Source organism: Muntiacus reevesi, chromosome 9, assembly GCF_963930625.1.
Source record: "Muntiacus reevesi chromosome 9, mMunRee1.1, whole genome shotgun sequence".
NCBI lineage: Eukaryota > Metazoa > Chordata > Mammalia > Artiodactyla > Cervidae > Muntiacus > Muntiacus reevesi.
Genome location: NC_089257.1, coordinates 13283419 through 13304229, shown reverse-complemented (window position 1 = coordinate 13304229; position 20811 = coordinate 13283419). Strand labels below are relative to the sequence as shown.

At 39.3% G+C, this 20811-nt stretch overlaps 1 protein-coding gene and 1 pseudogene across 1 annotated transcript; one reads left to right on the top strand and one right to left on the bottom strand.

Moving 5' to 3' along the window:
• The first annotated feature begins 313 nt into the window (after positions 1 to 313).
• On the top strand, positions 314 to 1240 carry LOC136174884 (olfactory receptor 4C46-like). The gene has a single exon (XM_065945146.1). It carries the CDS (start codon positions 314 to 316, stop codon positions 1238 to 1240), a length of 927 nt encoding a protein of 308 aa, XP_065801218.1.
• A 4421-nt stretch (positions 1241 to 5661) lies between these two features.
• Positions 5662 to 7041, bottom strand: LOC136175684 (olfactory receptor 4C12-like; annotated as a pseudogene).
• Between the last annotated feature and the right edge of the window lie 13770 nt (positions 7042 to 20811).

Below are 20811 nucleotides of genomic sequence, written 5' to 3'. Positions count from 1 at the left end.
GATGTACTGTGTCAAACTCTTAGTAACCTGGAATGAGAAAGTGTACACAGCAGGTCTCCTGCCTGTATGTTTACAAAATTTATTCATTTCTACAATCTTAATAAGGACTTCACCTGGGAGGCAATGAGATTACTCATGAAGAACTCACAATCTTTTCAATACAAGCACACACACACGAATCAAAAGAATTCAATACTTGATAGAATTTTCTAAAATTATTATATATTAGAATGAGAAGTTTCATAAACCCAAGGGTGCATTAATAAAATATATTTTCTTTTCAGGTAATGCAATTACCCATCACAGGAAACACATGGAGAACAGGAACAATGTGACAGAGTTTGTTCTACTGGGGCTCACACCGAATCCAAAGATGCAGAAAGTCATATTTGCTGCTTTTTTGGTCATCTATATCATCACTGTAGGAAATATGCTCATCGTGGTCACCATTACTACCAGTTCGTTACTGGAATCCCCCATGTACTTTTTCCTAGCTTATCTCTCCTTTATTGATGCCTCTTATTCTTCCGTCAATACTCCCAAGTTGATCATAGATTCACTCCATGAAAGTAAAACTATCCTATTCAATGGATGCACGACCCAAATCTTTGGGGAACATTTCTTTGGAGGAGCTGAGGGCATCCTTCTTACTGTGATGGCCTATGATCGTTTCGTGGCCATCTGCAAGCCCTTGCACTATACAACCATCATGAATCGGCGAGTGTGTGGACTTCTAGTGGGAGTGGTGTGGGTGGGAGGCTTTCTTCACGCAACCATACAGATCCTCTTCATCTTCCGCTTGCCCTTCTGTGGCCCTAACGTCATAGACCACTTTATGTGTGACCTGAACCCTTTGCTCAATCTTGCCTGCACGGATACCCACACTCTAGGGCTCTTTGTCGCTGCCAACAGTGGCTTCATCTGCCTATTAAGCTTCCTCCTTTTGATGGTCTCCTACGTGGTCATCTTGCGTTCCCTAAGGACACATAGATTAGAGGCGAGGCGCAAGGCTCTGTCCACCTGTGTCTCCCACATCACAGTGGTCATCTTATTCTTTGTGCCTTGTGTATTTGTGTACATGAGACCTGCCGCTACTTTAGCAATTGATAAAGCAGTTGCTTTATTCTACACTATCATCACACCCATGTTAAATCCCTTAATCTATACTTTGAGAAATGCCCAGATGAAAAATGCCATTAGGAAATTGTGTAGTAGGAAAGAAATTTTAGGTGATAAATAAATGTGCTTGGAACACAACATTGATTCAATAGAAGTAATGGTCAGAAGGACCTCATGGATGATCTCAGCAAGGAATACTTATGGGATAAAGAAAAAAATTAACTGCTACAAATCACAAATTCTGCGTTGGGTAGATCAGAAATGAGTGCAAGAAAAGAGAAAAATGACCCATAACTGCTCTTTCCATATGCATGAAATTCTACCAGATTCAGGTTTAGTTTTACTAGCTTCAACCAGTTACATGAATTCACAGGTTTTTCTTCTAATAACAAATTAAAGAAATAATGGAATTTATTGCCATCAAGTAATAATTTCTATAATTCATCACAACCTCAGATATACAGATGATACCACTCTAGTGACAGAAAGCAAAGAGAAGCTAAATAGCCTCTTGATGAGGAAGAGATAAATAGCCCCTTGATGAAGAAAGAGAGTGAAAGAGCCAGCTTAAAACTAAATATTAAAAAAACTAAGATGATAGCATCCGGCCCCATTACTGCATGGCAGGTAGAAGGGGAAAAGGTAGAAATAGTAACAGATTTCCTCTTAGTGGGCTCCAAAATCACTGCAGACGGTGACTGCAGCCATGAAATCATGCTTCTTGGCAGGAAGGCAATGATTTGCCAACAAAGCTCCGGATAGTCAAGGCTATGGTCTTCCCAGTGGTGACATACTGTTCTGACAGCTGGACCATAAAGAAGGCAGAACATCTTCAAATTGTGTGTCTCTTGGACAGCAGGGAGATCAAACTGGACAATCTTAAGGGAGATCAACCCTGAATATTCACTGGAAGGACTGATGCTGAAGCTGAAGTTCCAGACAACTCATTGGAAAAGTCCCTGGTGCTGGGAAAGATTGAGGGCAGAAGGAGAAGAGGGCATCAGAGGATGAGATGGCTGGATGGCATCACTGATGCAATAAACATGAACTTGGGCAAACTCTGGGAGATGATGAGGGACAGGGAGGCATGGCATGCTGCAGTCCATGGCATCGCAAAGAGTCGGACACAACTGGGTGACTGAACAATAACAAATAATTTCTAAAATAACCCAAGAAGGTATGCATAGAGATATGTGTGCATACACGCATGCTCATTCCTGTACAATTCTTTGTGACCCCATGGACTGTAGGCCTCTCTCTGTCCTTGTGATTCCCAGACAAGAAGAGTGGAGTGGGTTGCCATTCCTACTCCAGGGGAATCTTCCCAACTGGGGGATTGAAACTCTGTCTCTTGACTCTCCTGCATTGGCAGGCAGATTCTTTATCACTGGCACCACCTGGGAAGCAGAAAAAGGAAAGGATCAAAAAGTGTCCTAAAGAGAAAAGCATCAAAGCAGATGTATTGGAAAGCCAGTAACCAAGACTGACTAATTTCCCAGGTCAGGCACTGAACTTCAATGAACTTCCAGGCAATGATGACACAATGTTTAGATAATTATACTGCTAACCATTTACTGAGCCAGAACCTCTGCTTAACAGAGTATGCATTGGATCATTATCATTAAAAATCTAATAATTTTCATTAATAACTATGGTTGTTTTTATATATCACCATTGATAGTCACATGGTACATGTAATATTATAGTATGTAACTATTTAACACTATAAACGCACTGACCCTGTCTCCCTCCGAGGGGTGGATAATGAATGTTACACCATTTCCAAATTCCCTTGCAGCCTTCAGCACCCTTTGGCATTGCTCATATAACCCAGGCTCTGCCGGTCACACATCAGAAAGAGTAAAGACTCAGATAAAAGGACATTCTGATGTCAGAAAAGCATTTCTGTTTTTCCCATATACAGTCACCCTCTGTGAAACTGTAAAGTACTTGCCTGCTATATAGCAATAGTTTCTACAAGATAGCACAATATCATATGCATGGTAAATATTGAATGTGTGGGTGAACATATAAAGGAAAACAATTAAATTCACTAAAATGAAAAAAGTAGTACTAGAAATTCCTAGGGAATTCCTTTCTCCTTTAAGTTGATTGAACTTCAAGGAAAAGTCTGGCTTGACCTCAGGGGGAACTACAATTTGCTTTTATTCCTGTTTAAACTGAGGAAGAGAAAGAAATTTAAACTACATTTCTCAGCATATGAGCTAATAGTTTATCTTAATATTCTCCCTGCTCTCAGCAAGATTTTCTATCTTATTAATATGAGCTCTTTAAGCTATATTCTTCAGTTAATCTATTTACTTTTCAGTAACATTTCATTGTTAAAAGCTGTTTTTAAAAATGCATGGCTCTGTCTACATACAAAGCAATTTCAAGATAAATGCATTCCTTTTACTCTTTTTTGTCTTAATTCACTAACAGCATTTTGAGCACACTATATCAGATGTTCATAATTGCTGGGGTTGCAATGGTAAAAAAAAAAGAGAGAGAGAGAGAGAGAGAGAGAGAGACAAAGAGAGAGACCTGGATTCTGTCTTCAAAAAGCTTAAGTTCCATTGAAAAATTCCCAAGAGGAAGTAAAAAATTACAACAAGGTGTTATAAATTATAAAATATTGGAAGGACAAGGTACCATGAAATGTGTAGGGAATAGAAATTTGTACAGCCACTATGAAAAACAGTACGAGGTTCCTTAAAAAACTGATATGATTCAGTGATCCAACTCCTAGGAACATATCCAGAGAAAACCACAATATGAAGGGACGAATGCACCCCAATGTTCATTACAGCACTGTTTACAATAGCCAGGACATAGAAGCAACCTAGATGCCCATCAACAGAGACTGGATAAAGAATATGTGGTACATATACACAATGGAATATAATCAGCCCTAAGAAATGAAACCGTGCCATTCACGGAGATGTGGACGGACCTAGAGACTCTCACACAGAGTGAAGTAAGTCAGAAAGAGTAAAACAAACATTAAATAATATCACTTACATGTGTAATCTAAAAAAACGGTACAGATGAACTTATTTGCAAAGCAAAAATAGAGTCACACATATAGAGAAAAAACATGGTTACCAAGTGGGGAAGGGGGAGTGGAAAGAGCTGGGAGATTGGGACTGACATATACACTCTACTATGCATGAAACAAACAAACAATAAGAACCCACAGTATAGCACAGAGAACTCTATTCAGTGGTGACCTAAATGGACAGGAAATCCTAACAGGAGGGGACATGCGTATGTGCATGACTGACTCACTTTGCTGTACATCAAGAAACTAATACAACATTGTAGAGCAACTATACTCTGATTAAAACTAATTTTAATAAAGAACTGTGAGGATCTGTAGAAATGTGTGTGCCCAGTTTAATGTTTAAATATGAATTTAAAAAGTGTTATATAGGTTTCCTCACATATGAAAAAGCTTTTATTTTAAAAATTAGAGGCCAAATTATATGATGTAATTATTATATAATATGCTGTAGGTACCTTAACATAAAGATACCAATGTTTTCAATTATTATTTTCACAAATCAAAACTGTTCATAAAAATTATAAATGTGAGTGTCGTTTCGCATAACTGCAAATGCTGACAGCAGTGATTAGCAACAGAAAAGCACAAAAACATATTGGAATGAGTCTGTGTTGGCAACAGGCTGATCTAGGAACATGGGTACATGGATGCAAAGGAAGAGGAATTAGAATGGATTAAAGAACAGTATTTTAACTGCTTTAAGGATAACTAAAATTGTCTTGTGATATAAGTACCAGAACTTCAAAGGAAAAAAGTAAAAGTGGCATAAGGAATGAAGTGCAATGTGAGTAGAAATCACTGTTACAGCTGATGAACTATGATCATCTCTGGGACCATCAGATCAGGCTCAATGGAAACTATGTGAAGTTTTTTTTAATAAATATCACCAGTTCCATTACCTCATTTCTGCCCAAACTGCCTGGAAAGACACCCTAGAGTTGCGTTTAATGAGTAAAAAGTATGTGGACAAAGAGTAATAACTCAGTATGTATCTCAGTTCTACCACTAACTTGAAGTTTGGTCAAACATGCCATCCCTCATCCACGGGCAAAATCTACACTCTCTCCAAAAGACTGAAATCCCGGCCTGGGAAGGAAGTCCACATTCTAAATGAATTCCTTCTTTGGATGCTCATTTCTCAGTCAATGGGCTTTTTTTGGAGAGCTCATTACCTTTTTTATAGTTAGAACCCTGACATAATTGTTGATCGCATGTGAACTTTTTCAGTTCAAATCACTCTGTTCTGTTCCCTGACTGGACCCCACCTAATACAATATGGAAAATACATAATACAATGCTGGTTTTATAAGCATATCATAAATAGTATTTCTTTTACTGTACAATCAAGATTTAATGAACAAGAAAATTCACACAAAAAATTCTTTATTGAGGCCAGAGTCCAAAGTAAAGGAGTATCATTAGGCAAGTTTTAATAATCAGTAGTAACCAACACATCTCCACGCTACATAATAACCAATTCAAAACTCTCGATTTGTACTTTTCACCGTCTGAAGATATTTCCAGATTTCCTGTTAATAGATAAGTATTTATTGATTAAGGCACATTAAGTTGTGATAAGGAGAGTGAGATGGAACACAGTAAGTCTGGATTCCAACCCAAGCTTTAGTTCTTGTGCTTAAATGGCAATCAGCAAGTGTTATTCATTCCCTTGCTAGATTCAATATATCATCAAGAGACTTGGACTAGAGTACCTCTATTACTTCTATCCATAATGTTTAATGATTCTGTTTAACTATTACCTGAAGTCACGTTTTTCTTTTTTTTTCCATTTATTTTTATTAGTTGGAGGCTAATTACTTTACAATATTGTAGTGGTTTTTGCCACACATTGACATGAATCAGCCATGGATTTACTGGGAAGACCCAGAGGGATTGTGGGGAGAGGGAGGTGGGAGAGGGGATCGGGATGGGGAATACATGAAATCACTTTTTTCTTCCAGAGTTTCTTCATAGCACGTTTAACCTCAGCATTTCTGAGGGTATAGATTAAAGGATTTAACATAGGGGCCACCATAGTGTAAAAGACAGCAACAGCTTTATCAATGGGCAGAGTGGTGACTGGGCGAAGATACACAAACACGCAGGGCACAGAAGAATAACACAACCACCGTGATGTGAGAGCCACATGTAGAAAGGGCTCTGCGTCTCCCCTCCAAACTGTGAGCCCTCAGGGAGCGCAAGATGACCACATAGGAGACCAAAAGGAGAAGGAGGCTTAACAGGCAGATGGACCCACTGTTGGCAGCAACAAAGAGACCAAGGATGTGGGTGTCCACGCAGACAAGCTGCAACAAAGGGTACAGGTCACACATGAAGTGGTCTATGACACTGGGGCCACAGAAGGGCAGCCGGGCTGTAAAGAGGGTCTGAACGCTTGCGTGGAGAAACCCTCCGGTCCAGGCCACCCCCAGCAGGAGGAGGCACAGCCTGCGGCTCTCGATGGCCGTGTAGCGCAGAGGCCTGCAGATGGCCACGTGGCGGTCATAGGCCATCTCCGTCAGCAGGATGATCTCAGCAGCACCAAAAACGTGTTCTGCATAGACCTGAGCCATACAGCCATGAAAGGAGATTGTCTTGAGCTCATGAAGGGAGTCCACAATCAACTTAGGAACCGAAGAAGAAGAGTAAATTGTGTCTATCAAGGAAAGGTGGGTCAGGAAGAAGTACATGGGGGAGTTCAGAGCCTGGCTGGTGGTGATGGTGACCACAACGAGCAGGTTGCCTGAGAGGGTTACCATGTACAAGACCAAGAACACCACAAACACTACCTTTTGCATTTGGGGGTCCTGTGTAAGACCTACTAGAATGAACACAGTCACATTCCTTTCATTCCGCATCTATGTGGTGCGGGTAATGTAAACACTGGCAAGGAGCACTTTACTTTTAAGAAAGAAAAAAAGGAAAAGGAAATATAAAAGAATGAATTACTGCAAAATGCTACCTTTTAACAGTACTCTGACAATATCACAAATGATTCCTTCTTTTCCCCAAACTGTCTAGGAACCCATGCACCAAAATTTCTCTTAGTTAACTCTCTTAGATTTTTTTTTACATTTTTTAGTATTTTCCAAAATTCTGGAGCTTACATTACTAATTTTAATCAGAAAATACATATAACTTACATGTTTTTTTCTTGGAGGCCTTAGGTTGAAACAATGAATTTTTTTTTTTCCTGGAAAGCCTACCTTTTATTTTTTTTTAAATTTTTTTTATTAGTTGGAGGCTAATTACTTCACAACATTTCAGTGGGTTTTGTCATACATTGACATGAATCAGCCATAGAGTTACAAGTATTCCCCATCCCGATCCCTCCTCCCACCTCCCTCTCCACCCGACTCCTCTGGGTCCTCCCAGTGCACCAGGCCCGAGCACTTGACTCATGCATCTCACCTGGGCTGGTGATCTGTTTCACCATAGATAATATACATGCTGTTCTTTCGAAACATCCCACCCTCACCTTCTCCCACAGAGTCCAAAAGTCTGTTCTGTACTTCTGTGTCTCTTTTTCTGTTTTGCATATAGGGTTATCATTACCATCTTTCTAAATTCCATATATATGTGTTAGTATACTGTATTGGTCTTTATCTTTCTGGCTTACTTCACTCTGTATAATGGGCTCCAGTTTCATCCATCTCATTAGAACTGATTCAAATGAATTCTTTGTAATGGCTGAGTAATATTCCATGGTGTATATGTACCACAGCTTCCTTATCCATTCATCTGCTGATGGGCATCTAGGATGCTTCCATGTCCTGGCTATTATAAACAGTGCTGCGATGAACATTGGGGTGCACGTGTCTCTTTCAGATCTGGATTCCTCGGTGTGTATGCCCAGAAGTGGTATTGCTGGGTCATATGACAGTTCTATTTCCAGTTTTTTAAGAAATCTCCACACTGTTTTCCATAGTGGCTGTACTAGCTTGCATTCCCACCAACAGTGTAAGAGGGTTCCCTTTTCTCCACACCCTCTCCAGCATTTATTGCTTGTAGACTTTTGGATAGCAGCCATCCTGACTGGCATGTAATGGTACATCATTGTGGTTTTGATTTGCATTTCTCTAATAATGAGTGATGTTGAGCATCTTTTCATGTGTTTGCTAGTCATATGAATTTTTTAATTGAATGGTATATGTATGGGAAAAGAAATATAGAAAGTTGTGTACTGGTATATTGTGGGACCCCAAAAATATATGATCTTAATATATTAATATTTGAGGAGATCACTTTAATGTGCTCATAAAGTTACTGCTATCAGTTCACGATATGAACACAGAATAAGGGCCTCACTGACTCTAACAGATTTAGAGGATCAGGGCAGGGGGTGAGTCTGCCCCAGCTGCCCCATGCACCACTTTTAGTCATCCTACATGCTGTCTTTAGTCTACCATCTAAAAATTATTGATCACCAGTTTTAACATATGCCATTAATGCTAACAAGTAATAAGCCTAGTCTCAGTCATCAACTAGATCACTGTAATGCCGAGTCTATTTCCATTTCCTTGACGAGGAATCCATGTTTTAGTCAAGTCAACTTTAAGGTAATATATATAGCTAAGTGGGCTTCCCAGATGGCACTAGTGGTAAAGAACCTGCGTGCCAATGCAGAAGACATAAGAGATGTGGGTTTGATCCCTGGGTTGGGAAGATCCCCTGGAGAAGGGCATGGCAATCCACTCCAGGATGCTTGTCTGGAGAATCCCATGGACATAAGAACCTGGTAGGCTACAGTCCATAGGGTCGCAAAAGGTCAGACATAACTGAAATGACTTAGCACGCACACATACAACTAAGTATTGTAATTACTAATCTTTGCATTTTACAATAACTAAGATTTCATTATTCTCTTTATATTTATGTATTTTAAAAGCAAATAGGCAGTGAAGGGTAAAATGAATTACCTATGTTACAAGTGGGCAAGGTAACTCTTCCAGTGAAGTTGCTAAGTCTTGTCCAACTCTTTGTGGTCGCATGGACTTTAGCCTACCAGGCTCCTCTGTCCATGGAATTTTCCTGGCAAGAGTCCTGGAGTGGGTTGCCATTCCTTTCTCCCTGGGATCTTCCAGACCCAGGGATTGAACCCAGGACTCCTGCATCGCAGGAAGATGCCTTACCATCTGAGCCACCAGGGAAGCCCCAGATTCTCTGCACCAGGGAACTCTTCCAGATGATCTCACAAAGCCTTCATTGAGAAGCTATCTTTAGAGTTCCAAGCCCCCATAGTGGGCTCCCTTCTGGATAGCCCAGGGCATCAGAGAATCCTTCCAGGGACAAGAACACTTGAGAAGAAATTCTGTGTGCACTTCTAATTGCCAACTCTTCTCTGGAGAAGATGGCACCTGGGAGAACCAAGAACCAACTGATATATTTTTATACTTTCCCAATGGTCTGTACCAAAGGTTGGATTTCATGATCAAAATCAGACAGAAAATCCCAAACTTAACCCATTCATCCTCATTATTTCACTTATTACTTCAGTTTCTTGCAAACTTTGAAGCAGTTCGCTTTAAAATAGTTCTCTTTTACAATTTATATCAGCTCCTTTTATCCCACACAACACAATAACCAACTCACAAATGAAACAGCTCAGGGGACATTTTTTATGTCTTCTCTTCATTGATAGACCCAAACACAGGATAATATTCAGGTTTTTGGGTTTTTTGTCTTAGTCCAAAGACCAATTCTCTTCCTATTTCCACTCATATTCTCTAATACTCATAATTTTGGAAAAATGAGAAATGGACAAAAGTTATAATACAGAAAAATAATCTTGACCGTCCATAAAATGGCACCCAGACTACAATTGACAGATAAGAACTTCAGGAGACACACTACTTCTTAAGCAGGGAAATTTTTGTTACTTGATTACATTCAGTATACTCAAATATTGGGAAATGCACTTTTCCTATAAGTCTGTTTTTCTCAATCTTTATAGAATGCAGAGATTTATTTTTGACACCATGGCACTTCTATAATAAATATCAGATTTGTTGAGTTTCACAATGTACTAGGCATTATACTAAATACTTTACATGTATGTGGTCTTTCAAATGATCCTTGTGAGGTTGGTGTACTGTTGTCTGTATTGTAAAGAAGAAGAAACTGTGGTTACAAGAAGATGAATGACTTGCCCAAAGTAATGATGATGGAAAACTTAATAGAGAAGACTATATTCAAATTCAGGATGCCTATCTCTAGCCCTTTACCACTGAGCACCTCTCCAGGAGGAATCCAGCTTACTTCTGGGAATCAGCAATGTCAGAGTTTAGACATGACCACCGGTGACCACATGAAATCCATGGCCGTTCTTCTGCTAACCTATGAAATACAGTGAAAGATGTTAATGGGATCCAGTGTCGATTGGAAAAGACCTAGAATTGTGTACACAAAAAAACTCCCAGTACTTTGCACTTTATAATCTCATCAGTTCAGTTCAGTTCAGTTGCTCAGTCATGTCCGACTCCTTGAGAACCACATGGACTACAGCACGCCAGGCCTCCCTGTCCATCACCAAATCCGGAGCTTGCTCAAATTCTTGTCCACCGAGTCAGTGATTCCATCCAACCATCTCATCCTCTGTCATCCCTTTCTCCTCCTGCCCTCAGTCTTTCCCAGCATCAAGGTCTTTTCACATGAGTCAGTTCTTTGCATCAGTAGGCCAAAGTATTGGAATTTCAGCTTCAGCATCAATTCTGCCAATGAACATTCAGGACTGATTTCCTTGAGGATTGACTGGTTGGATTGTCTTGCTGTCCAAGGGACTCTCAAGCATCTTCTCCAACACCACAGTTCAAATGCATCAATTCTTCAGCACTCAACTTTCTTTATGTTCCAATTCTAACATCCATACATGACTACTGGAAAAACCATAACTTAGACTAGATGGACCTTTGTTGGCAAAGTAATGTCTCTGCTTTTTAATATGCTGTCTAGTTTGGTCATAGCTTTTCTTCCAAGGAGCAAGCATCTTTTAATTTCATGGCTATAGTCACAATCTGCAGTGATTTTGGAGCTCAAGAAAATAAAATGTGTCACTATTTCCATTGCTTCCCCATCTATTTGCCATGAAGTGATGGGACCAAATGTCCTGATCCTCTTTAAAGATGAGGAAACTGAGACCCAGAAAGAAACACAGCTAACTGATCTGTAGAACACAAGAATCCAAATCTTCTAATGCCCAAAACAGTAATTTTTTTTTTTCACAGCAACACATCTTACTCTGTTCAGACACCTTAAAGTGATGGTATACAAAGAAAAAAAAATCACCATACAGGGACAAAGAGAATTAGCTTTCATCTCTCGTATTTAGCAATACCTGTTTTAACTCTCTAAGAAAAAGACGAAAGTCTAAGGTCGTGTGTGTGTGTGTGTGTGTGTGTTCAGTCATGTCCAAGTCTTTGTGACCCCATGGACTGCAGCCCACCAGGCTCCTTTGTCCATGGAATTTTCCAGACAAGAACACTGGAGTGGGCTGCCATTTCCTACTCTAGAGGCTCTTCCCAACCCAAGGATCAAATCTGCATCTCTTGCATCTCTTTCTTTAGCAAATGGACTCTTTACCACTGAGCCACCAGGGAAGTCCAGTTCAGGGGAACAGAAATTCAGTCATGCTACTGGGACCACGTACACTGAAGCAAAAATAAGATCTAACAAGATCCACCAAAGTTTGAATAGGATTAGAATAAAATAGCCTTTGAGCTTGGAGTTTAATAAAGACTCACAATCACAGCAGGCCACCTGAAGCAAAGAGCTGACTCATTTGAAAAGACCCTGATGCTGGGAAAGATTGAAGGCAGGAGGAGAAGGGGACGACAGAGGATGAGATGGTTGGATGGCATCACTGACTCAATGGACATGAGTTTAAGTAAACTCTGGGAGTTGGTGATGGACAGGGAGGCCTGGCATGCTATGGTTCCTGGGGTCACAAAGAGTCAGACATGCTTGAATGGCTGAACTGACTGATTCACAGCAGAGGGTACATTTTTAATGACATATTTTAATTCATTTTCTCTTTGGTTTTTGAACTGAGCTTTTTCTGCAAAAAAACAAACTCCAAGTGCTGTCCTTCTCTCTCCCATGGATTCTCCATGGGAATCCATAAATCATAAACCTATTTCTTATTAATATAGTTAAACTCATAAACAGTGAGAAAAACAAATATTTCTGGAAAATATCCTAAAACATCTAAAACCATCAATATCAGGAAGGAAAACTTTAATTATTTTAATTCTAAACCCCTTAGAAGAAAATGGAAATGTAAAAACCAGATTAAAAATCAACAGTGCTAGTTAACTTACTATGGTGGCCTCTGTCCTTAAGAAGAATGATCAGTGTACTCAGGAATAAGAAATAATCATTATTTGTAGCTGCTCAAATATCATGTCATGTAATGGATGTTTTTCAAGTCTTCCTACTGACTGGACGATTCTACAGGAAGTAGAGAATGTCAAGACGGCACAGATTTATTCAAACGGATTCAGCAAACATTTTCAAAGCTCCACTGTCTTGGAAATTCACATCAAAGGAAAATAAAATGCTATGATAAATTTGAAACCCAAACTTCTTAGGTACTAAGGAGAATCTTCTGATCTTCAGCACTTAGATTCATGATTCCACAATGAGAAATAGAAATATTTCAATTCTTAATAAGCTCCTCTTATTTTGCTCTTAGAATAAGAAAACAGCTTCTTCTTGAATCTTAGTATTTAAAGAGGATACAGACAATGTTAAAAGACTGATTTTTCTATTAATATCTAAGGCTTTGCCCTCCTAGGAATTAATTATCTCTGTGGGTTGTTTTTTTCTTTTTTTTTTTTTTTTTTTAAGATTTTGCCTTAGAAACAAATATTTGGGAGAATTTATCTACACATAGTACATCTTCACCTGGTTGGTTCTTCTCCATGAACTTACAACTAATGTAATAACAGTTTCCATTCCTGGTTAGAAATTTATGTGAGAAAGCAATCCTCGTGTAAGCCTTAGGGTATCATGAACTGAGACATAGAGGATAGTAAACACTATGTGAACAATTCCATGGGGTTTTATCGAGGTTGCATATCCCTGAGAGCATCTCCTCACTAGCTAAGGTCACCAGACGAGGGTGAGGTTCTGAGTCAAGCTCTCAGCTGTACTATAAACACATCGGGACATACGCTATCTACAGGAACCTTGGGACTTGCTATATTTTCAGTAAGTGTGATATCTAGAGTTGGGGAACAAATGAGTTTAAAATTCTAGTACCAACACTTCCGGTGTAGAAATATAGAAACATATAATCATATGCCTTCTCACTGACTATTTTAGACTTTTGGGAATTCCACTGGTCATTCAATAAAAGAAGTCTGCCTAGGCAAAAAGATTTCTTTTCAAATTTTCCTCACATGCATTATCCTCAGGACAGTGCAACACATAGAGTTAGTAAATACTCTGCAGCCTAGAGGAGAGGGTTTAAGTCACATGTTGTACCACTTGATGCAGCTATTACATTTAAATATTATGGCCAGGCAGAGGATGGAGAACAGGGGAAATAGTAATAATAGTATAACCATATCAAGAAATTTACTTTTTGGCCATAACACAACAAAACTAGAAATCAACAATAGGGGGGGAAAAACTGAAAAAGCAAGTGGAGGCTAAACAATAAAAAACTAAACAACCAATGAATCACTGAAAGAAAGAAGAAATTTTAAAATGGGTGAAGACAAATTAAAACAGAAACAAACAAAAAACCAAAATGACCTAGAATCTGCGTGTGCTAGCTGCTTGCTTCAGTTGTGTCCCACTCTGGGTGACTCTGCGGACTGTAGTCCACCAGGCTCCTCTGTTTATGGGGATTCTCCAGGCAAGAAGACTGGAGCAGGGTGCCACGCCCTCCTCCAGGAGTCTATAGGATGCAGCAGAAGCAGTTCTAAGAGGGAAGCTTAGAGCAGTAGAAGCCTGCTTCAAGAAACAGGGGAAATCTCAACTAACAATCTAACTATTCACCTAAAAGAAATAGAAAATAAACAAGTCCCAATAGAAGGAAAGAAATCATAATGATCAGAATAGAAATACATGGGAAAAGAGGCTAAAAATAATAAAAACAATAATAATAATAATGAAAACTAAGACCTGGTTCATTGAAAAGATAAGCAAAATTGACAAAACTTTAGCCAGACTCATCAAGGCCCAGATCAATAAAAACAAAAATTGAAAAAAGACAAGTTACAAATAATCCCACAGAAAGCAAAAAGGATCATAAGAGATTACTGCAAACAATTTTATGCCAATAAAATAAGCAACTTAGATGAAATGGACAAATTCCTAGTAATGCACAATCCTGCAAGACTGAACTAGGAAAATACAGGGAATATGAGCATATCAATTACCAGTAATTAAATTAAATAATTTTATAAAAAATTAAAGTTATGGTGGCTCAGGTGGTAAAGAGACCACCTGCAATGCAGGAGACCAGGGTTCAACTACTGGGTTGGGAAGATCCCTGGAAGAGAAAATGGCAACCCACTCCAGTATTCTTGCCTGGAGAATTCCACGGACAGAGGAACCTGGAAGGTTACAGTTCATAGGGTCACAAAGTGTCAGACACGACTGAGCAACTAACACACACTTTCAATTAAAAATAAAAAAGTCCAGGACCAGATTACTTCACAGGTAAGTTCTACCAAGCATTTAGTGAAGACTTAGCACCTGTCTTTCTGAAACTACTTCAAAAAATTTACAGGGAAAGGGATGGTTCTGAACCCACTCTATGAGGCCTGCATCACCCAAAACCAGACAAAAATATCACAAAAATAGAGAAAATTACAGGCCAATATACTGATAAACCTAGATGCAAAATTCTTCAAGAAAATATTAGCAACTAAATTCAATGTAAGTTGAAAGGATCATACACCATGATCAAATAGGACTTATCCCAGAGATATAAGGATAGTTCAGTATCAATAAAGCAATCAATGAGATATACCAGGCTAACAAATTGAGGGATAAAAATCATTTAATCACCTTAATATAGGCAAAGAAAGCTTTTGACAAAGCTCTTCACCCATTTATGACAAAAACTCTTCAGAAAGTGGGAATAGAGGAAACAAATCTCAATGTAATAAAGGCCATTCATGATAATCCAAGGGAAAGAGCAGAGGCTGCACTTTTCTGGAGCAGCCATGAAGAAATACACCACATTCAAGGCAAGAGAAACCCAAGTAAGACGGTGGGTGCTGAGAGAGGGCATCAGAGGGCAGACAGACTGTAACCACAATCACAGACAACTAATCAATCTGATCACATGAACCACAGCATGTCTAACTCAATGAAACTAAGCCATGCCGTGTCAGGCCACCCAGGACAGACGGGTCATGGTGGAGAGGTCTGACAGAGTGTGGTCCACTGGAGAAGGGAATGGCAAACCACTTCAGTATTCTTGCCTTGAGAATTCCATGAGCAGTATGAGAAGGCAAAATGATAGGATACTGAAAGACGAACTCCCCAGGTGGGTAGGTGCCCAATCTGGCACTGGAGATCAGTGGAGATCAGTGGAGAAATAACTCCAGTGGAGATCAGTGGAGAAATAACTCCAGAAAGAATGAAGGGACGAAACCAAAGCAAAAACAACACCCAGTTGTGGATGTGACTGGTGATAGAAGCAAGATCCGATGCTGTAAAGAGCAACGTTGCATAGGAACCTGGAATGCTAGGTCCATGAATCAAGGCAAATTGGAAGTGGTCAAACAGGAGATGGCAAGAGTGAGCGTCGACATTCAAGGAATCTGCGAACTAAGATGTACTGGAACAGGTGACTTTAACTCAGATGACCATTATATCTACTACTGTGGGCAGGAATCCCTTAGAAGAAATGGAGTAGCCATCATAGTCAACAAGAGTCCAAAATGCAGTACTTGGATGCAATCTCAAAAACAACAGAATGATCTCTGTTCGTTTCCAAAGCAAATCATTTAATATCATGGTAATCCAATGCCTCGACCACTAACATTGAAGAAGCTGAAGTTGAACGGTTCTATGAAGACCTACAAGACCTTTTAGAATTAACACCCAAAAAAGATGTCCTTTCATTATAGGGAACTGGAATGCAAAAGTAGGAAGTCAAGAAACACCTGGAGTAATAGACAAATTTGGCCTTGGAGTACAGAATGAAGCAGGGCAAAGGCTAATAGAGTTTTGCCAAGAGAATGCACTGGTCATAGCAAACACCCTCTTCCAACAACACAAGAGAAGACTCTACACATGGACATCACCAGATGGTCAACACCAAAATCAGATTGATTATATTCTTTGCAGCCAAAGATGGAGAAGATCTATAAAGTCAGCAAAAATAAGACCAGGAAATGACTGTAGCTCAGATAATGAATTCCTTATTGCCACATTCAGACTTAAATTGAAGAAAGTGGGGAAAACCACTATACCATGAAGGTATGACCTAAATCAAATCCCTTATGACTATACAGTTGAAGTGAGAAATAGACTTAAGGCACTAGACCTGAAAGACAGAGTGCCTGATGAACTTTGGACAGATGTTCATGACATTGTACAGGAGACAGGGATCAGGATCATAATTATCATATGTGAAATGAATCACCAGTCCAGATTTGATGCATGATACAGGATGCTGGGGGCTGGTGCACTGGGGTGACCCAGAGGGATGGGATGGGGTGGGAGTTGGGAGGGTGGTTCAGGATGGGGAACACATGTACACCCATGGCAGGTTCAAGTCAATGTATGGCAAAACCAATACAATGTTGTAAGGTAAAATAAACAAAATTAAAAAAAAAAAAAAAGGATCATCCCCAAGAAAAAGAAATGCAAAAAGGCAAAATGGTTGTCTGAGGAGGCCTTACGAAGAGCCATGAAAAGAAGAGAAGTGAAAAGCAGAGAAAAGGAAAGATATACCCATCTGAATGCAGAGTTCCAAAGAATAGCAAGGAGAGATAAGAAAGCCTTCCTCATTACTCAGCCGTTAAAAAGAATTCATTTGAATCAGTTCTAATGAGATGGATGAAACTGGAGCCCATTATACAGAGTGAAGTAAGCCAGAAAGATAAAGAACATTACAGCATACTAACACATATGTTTGGAATTTAGAAAGATGGTAATGATAACCCTATATGCAAAACAGAAAAAGAGACACAGAAGTACAGAACAGACTTTTGAACTCTGTGGGAGAAGGTGAGGGTGGGATGTTTCAAAAGAACAGCGTGTATATTATCTATGGTGAAACAGATCACTAGCCCAGGTGAGATGCATGAGATGAGTGCTCGGGCCTGGTGCACTGGGAGGACCCAGAGGAGTCGAGTCGAGAGGGAGGTGGGAGGGGGGATCGGGATGGGGAATACGTGTAACTCTTTGGCTGATTCGTGTCAATGTATGACAAAACCCACTGAAATGTTGTGAAGTAATTGACCTCCAACTAATAAAGTAAAATTAAAGAAAAAAAAAAAGAAAAAAAAAAAAGAAAGCCTTCCTCAGCAACCGATGCAAAGAAGTAGAGGAAAACAATAGAATGGGAAAGACTAGAGATCTCTTCAAGAAAATTAGAAATACCAAGGGAACATTTCATGCAAAGATGGACTCAATAAAGGACAGAAATGGTGTGGACATAACAGAAGCAGAAGATATTAAGAAGAAGTGGCAAGAATACACAGAAGAGCTATACAAAAAAGATCTTCATGACTCAGATAATCACAATGGTGTGATCACTCACCTAGAGCCAGACATCCTGGACTGTGAAGTCAAGTGGGTCTTAGGAAGCATCATTATGAACAAAGCTGGAATTCCAGAATTCATTCCAGTCGAGCTATTTCTTTTTGTTGTTGTTGTTTGTGTGTTTGTTTGATTTTTCAGTCGAGCTATTTCAAATCCTGAAAGATGATGCTGTGAAAGTATTGCACTCAATATGCCAGCAAATTTGGAAAACTCAGCAGTGGCCACAGGACTGGAAAAGGTCAGCTTTCATTCCAATCCCAAAGGAAGGCAATGCCAAAGAAAGCTCAAACTACCGCACAATTGCACTCATCTCACATGCTAGTAAAGTAATGCTAAAAATTCTCCAAACCAGGCTTCAGCAATATATGAAACATGAACTTGCAAATGTTCAAGCTGGTTTTAGAAAAGGCAGAGGAACCAGAGATCAAATTGCTAATATCTGCCAGATCACTGAAAAAGCAAGAGAGTTCTAGAAAAACATCTATTTCTGCTTTATTGACTATACCAAAGCCTTTGACTCTGTGGATCACAGTAAACTGTGGAAAATTCTGAAGGAGATGGGAATATCAGACCACCTGACCTTCCTCTTCAGAAATCTGTATGCAGGTCAGGAAGCAACAGTTAGAACTGGACATGGAACAACAGATTGGTTCCAAATAGGAAAAGGAATACATCAAGGCTATATATTGTCACCCTGCTTATTTAACTTATATGCAGAGTACATCATGAGAAACGCTGGGTTGGATGAAGCACAAGCTGGAATCAAGATTACTGGGAGAAATATCAATAACCTCAGATATGCAGATGACCCCATCCTTATGGCAGAAAGTGAAGAAGAACTAAAGAGCCTCTTGATGAAAGTGAAAGAGGAGGAAAAAGTGAAAAGGTTGGCTTGAAGCTCGACATTCAGAAAACTAAGATCATGGCATCTGGTCCCATCACTTCATGGCAAATAGATGGGGAAACCGTGGAAACAGTGGCTGACTATATTTTGGGGGCTCCAAAACCACGGCAGATGGTTATTGCAGTTGTGAAATTAAAAGACGCTTACTCCTTGGAAGGAAAGTTATGACCAACCTAGATAGCATATTAAAAAGCAGAGACATTACTTTGCCAACAAATGTCTGTCTAGTCAAGGCTATGGCTTTTCCAGTAGTCATGTACGGATGTGAGAGTCATCGGACTGTGAAGAAAGTTGAGTGCTGAAGAATTGATGCTTTTGAACTGTAGTGTTGGAGAAGATTCTTGAGAGTCCCTTGGACTGCAAGGAGATCCAACCAGTCCATCCTAAAGGAGATCAGTCCTGGGTGTTCATTGGACAGACTGATGTTGAAGCTGAAACTCCAATCCTTTGGTCACCTGATGCGAAGAGCTGACTCATTGGAAAAGACCATGATGCTGGGAAACATTGGGGGCAGGAAAAGAAGGGGACGACAGACGATGAGATGGTTGGATGGCATCACCGACTTGATGGGCATGAGTTTGGGTGGACTCCGGGGGTTGGTGAAGGACAGGGAGGCCTGGCGTGCTGCACTTATTGGGGTCGCAAAGAGTCGGACACGACTGAGTAACTGAACTGAACTGAACTCAACATGATAATCCCACAGTTAACATTATACTCAGTATATAATGTTATTCACAGAAAGTATTGCCTCTAAGATAAGGAAAAGAGACAAATATGTTTACTCTTGCCACATTTATTATTTGTTGGAAATTCTACCCATAGTGATCAGAGAAAAGAAATAAAGAAATTCAAATTAGAAAGGAAGAAGTAAAACTGTTACTGCAGCTGATATAACAATATACATAGAAAATCTTTGAAAAGCGACTAGAGCTCATCAAAGAATTTAGTAAAGTTTCAGAATACAAAACTTATATACAGAAATCTGTTGTATTTCTTCAACACACCAGCAAGAACCCGTCAGAAATAGAAATGAAGAGAACAATTCAATTCACAATCACATGACAAAGAATAAAATACTGAGGAATAAATCTAATTAAGAAGGTAAACGATCTGGACTTGGTAAGCTGTAATAGACAGATGAAAGAAACTGAAGACTGCACAAATATATGTAAATATACATCATGTTCATGAACTGGAAGGATTAATATTAAAATCCCAGGCAATCTACAGGTTCGATGAAATCTCTGCCAAAATACCAATGTTATTTTTCAAAAAATTAGAACAAATAGTTCTACAATTTATATGAAAATATAAATACCCTGAGTAGTCAGAACAGTTTTGAGAAAGAGCAAAGTGGAAGTAGCACACTCGCTGATTTCAGATTACACTGCACACCTGTAGTAATCAAACAGTGTGGCTTAAACAAAAACAGACACAGTGATCAATGAAGCAAAATAGAGAGCCCAAAAAGGATCTACAGTTATATGATCAGTTAATCCATGACAAAGGAGGCAAGGGGAAAGGACAGTCTCTTCAACAAACACTTGGAAAAATTGGAAAGCTACAAGATGGGTCAAATTAACCACTCTCTCACACCAGGCACAAAAATAAATTCAAAATGGACTAAATACTTGAATATAAGACCTGAAATGATAAAACTCCTAGAAGAAAATATAGACTGTACAGTTTTTGGCATCCATCTTAGCAATAATTTTTGGATATGTTTCCTTTGGCAAAAGAAACAAAAGGAAAGATAAACAGTTGAGGATACATTAAAGTGAAAACCTTTTGCACAGTGAACGAAACGATCAACAAACCAAAAGGTCTACTAAGTGAGAGAATATATTTGTAAACAATATATTTGATAAGAGGTTAATATCCACAATATACAAAAAAACCTCATACAACTCATACATCAAGAAAACAAACATTCCAGTTTTTACAAAATGAGGAGAGTACCTGAATAGACATTTTTCCAAAGAAGACATATTCA

Excerpts from the sequence above, each read along its gene's own strand:
- LOC136174884 (XM_065945146.1), top strand. The coding sequence starts at position 314 with ATGGAGAACAGGAACAATGTGACAGAGTTTGTTCTACTGGGGCTCACA.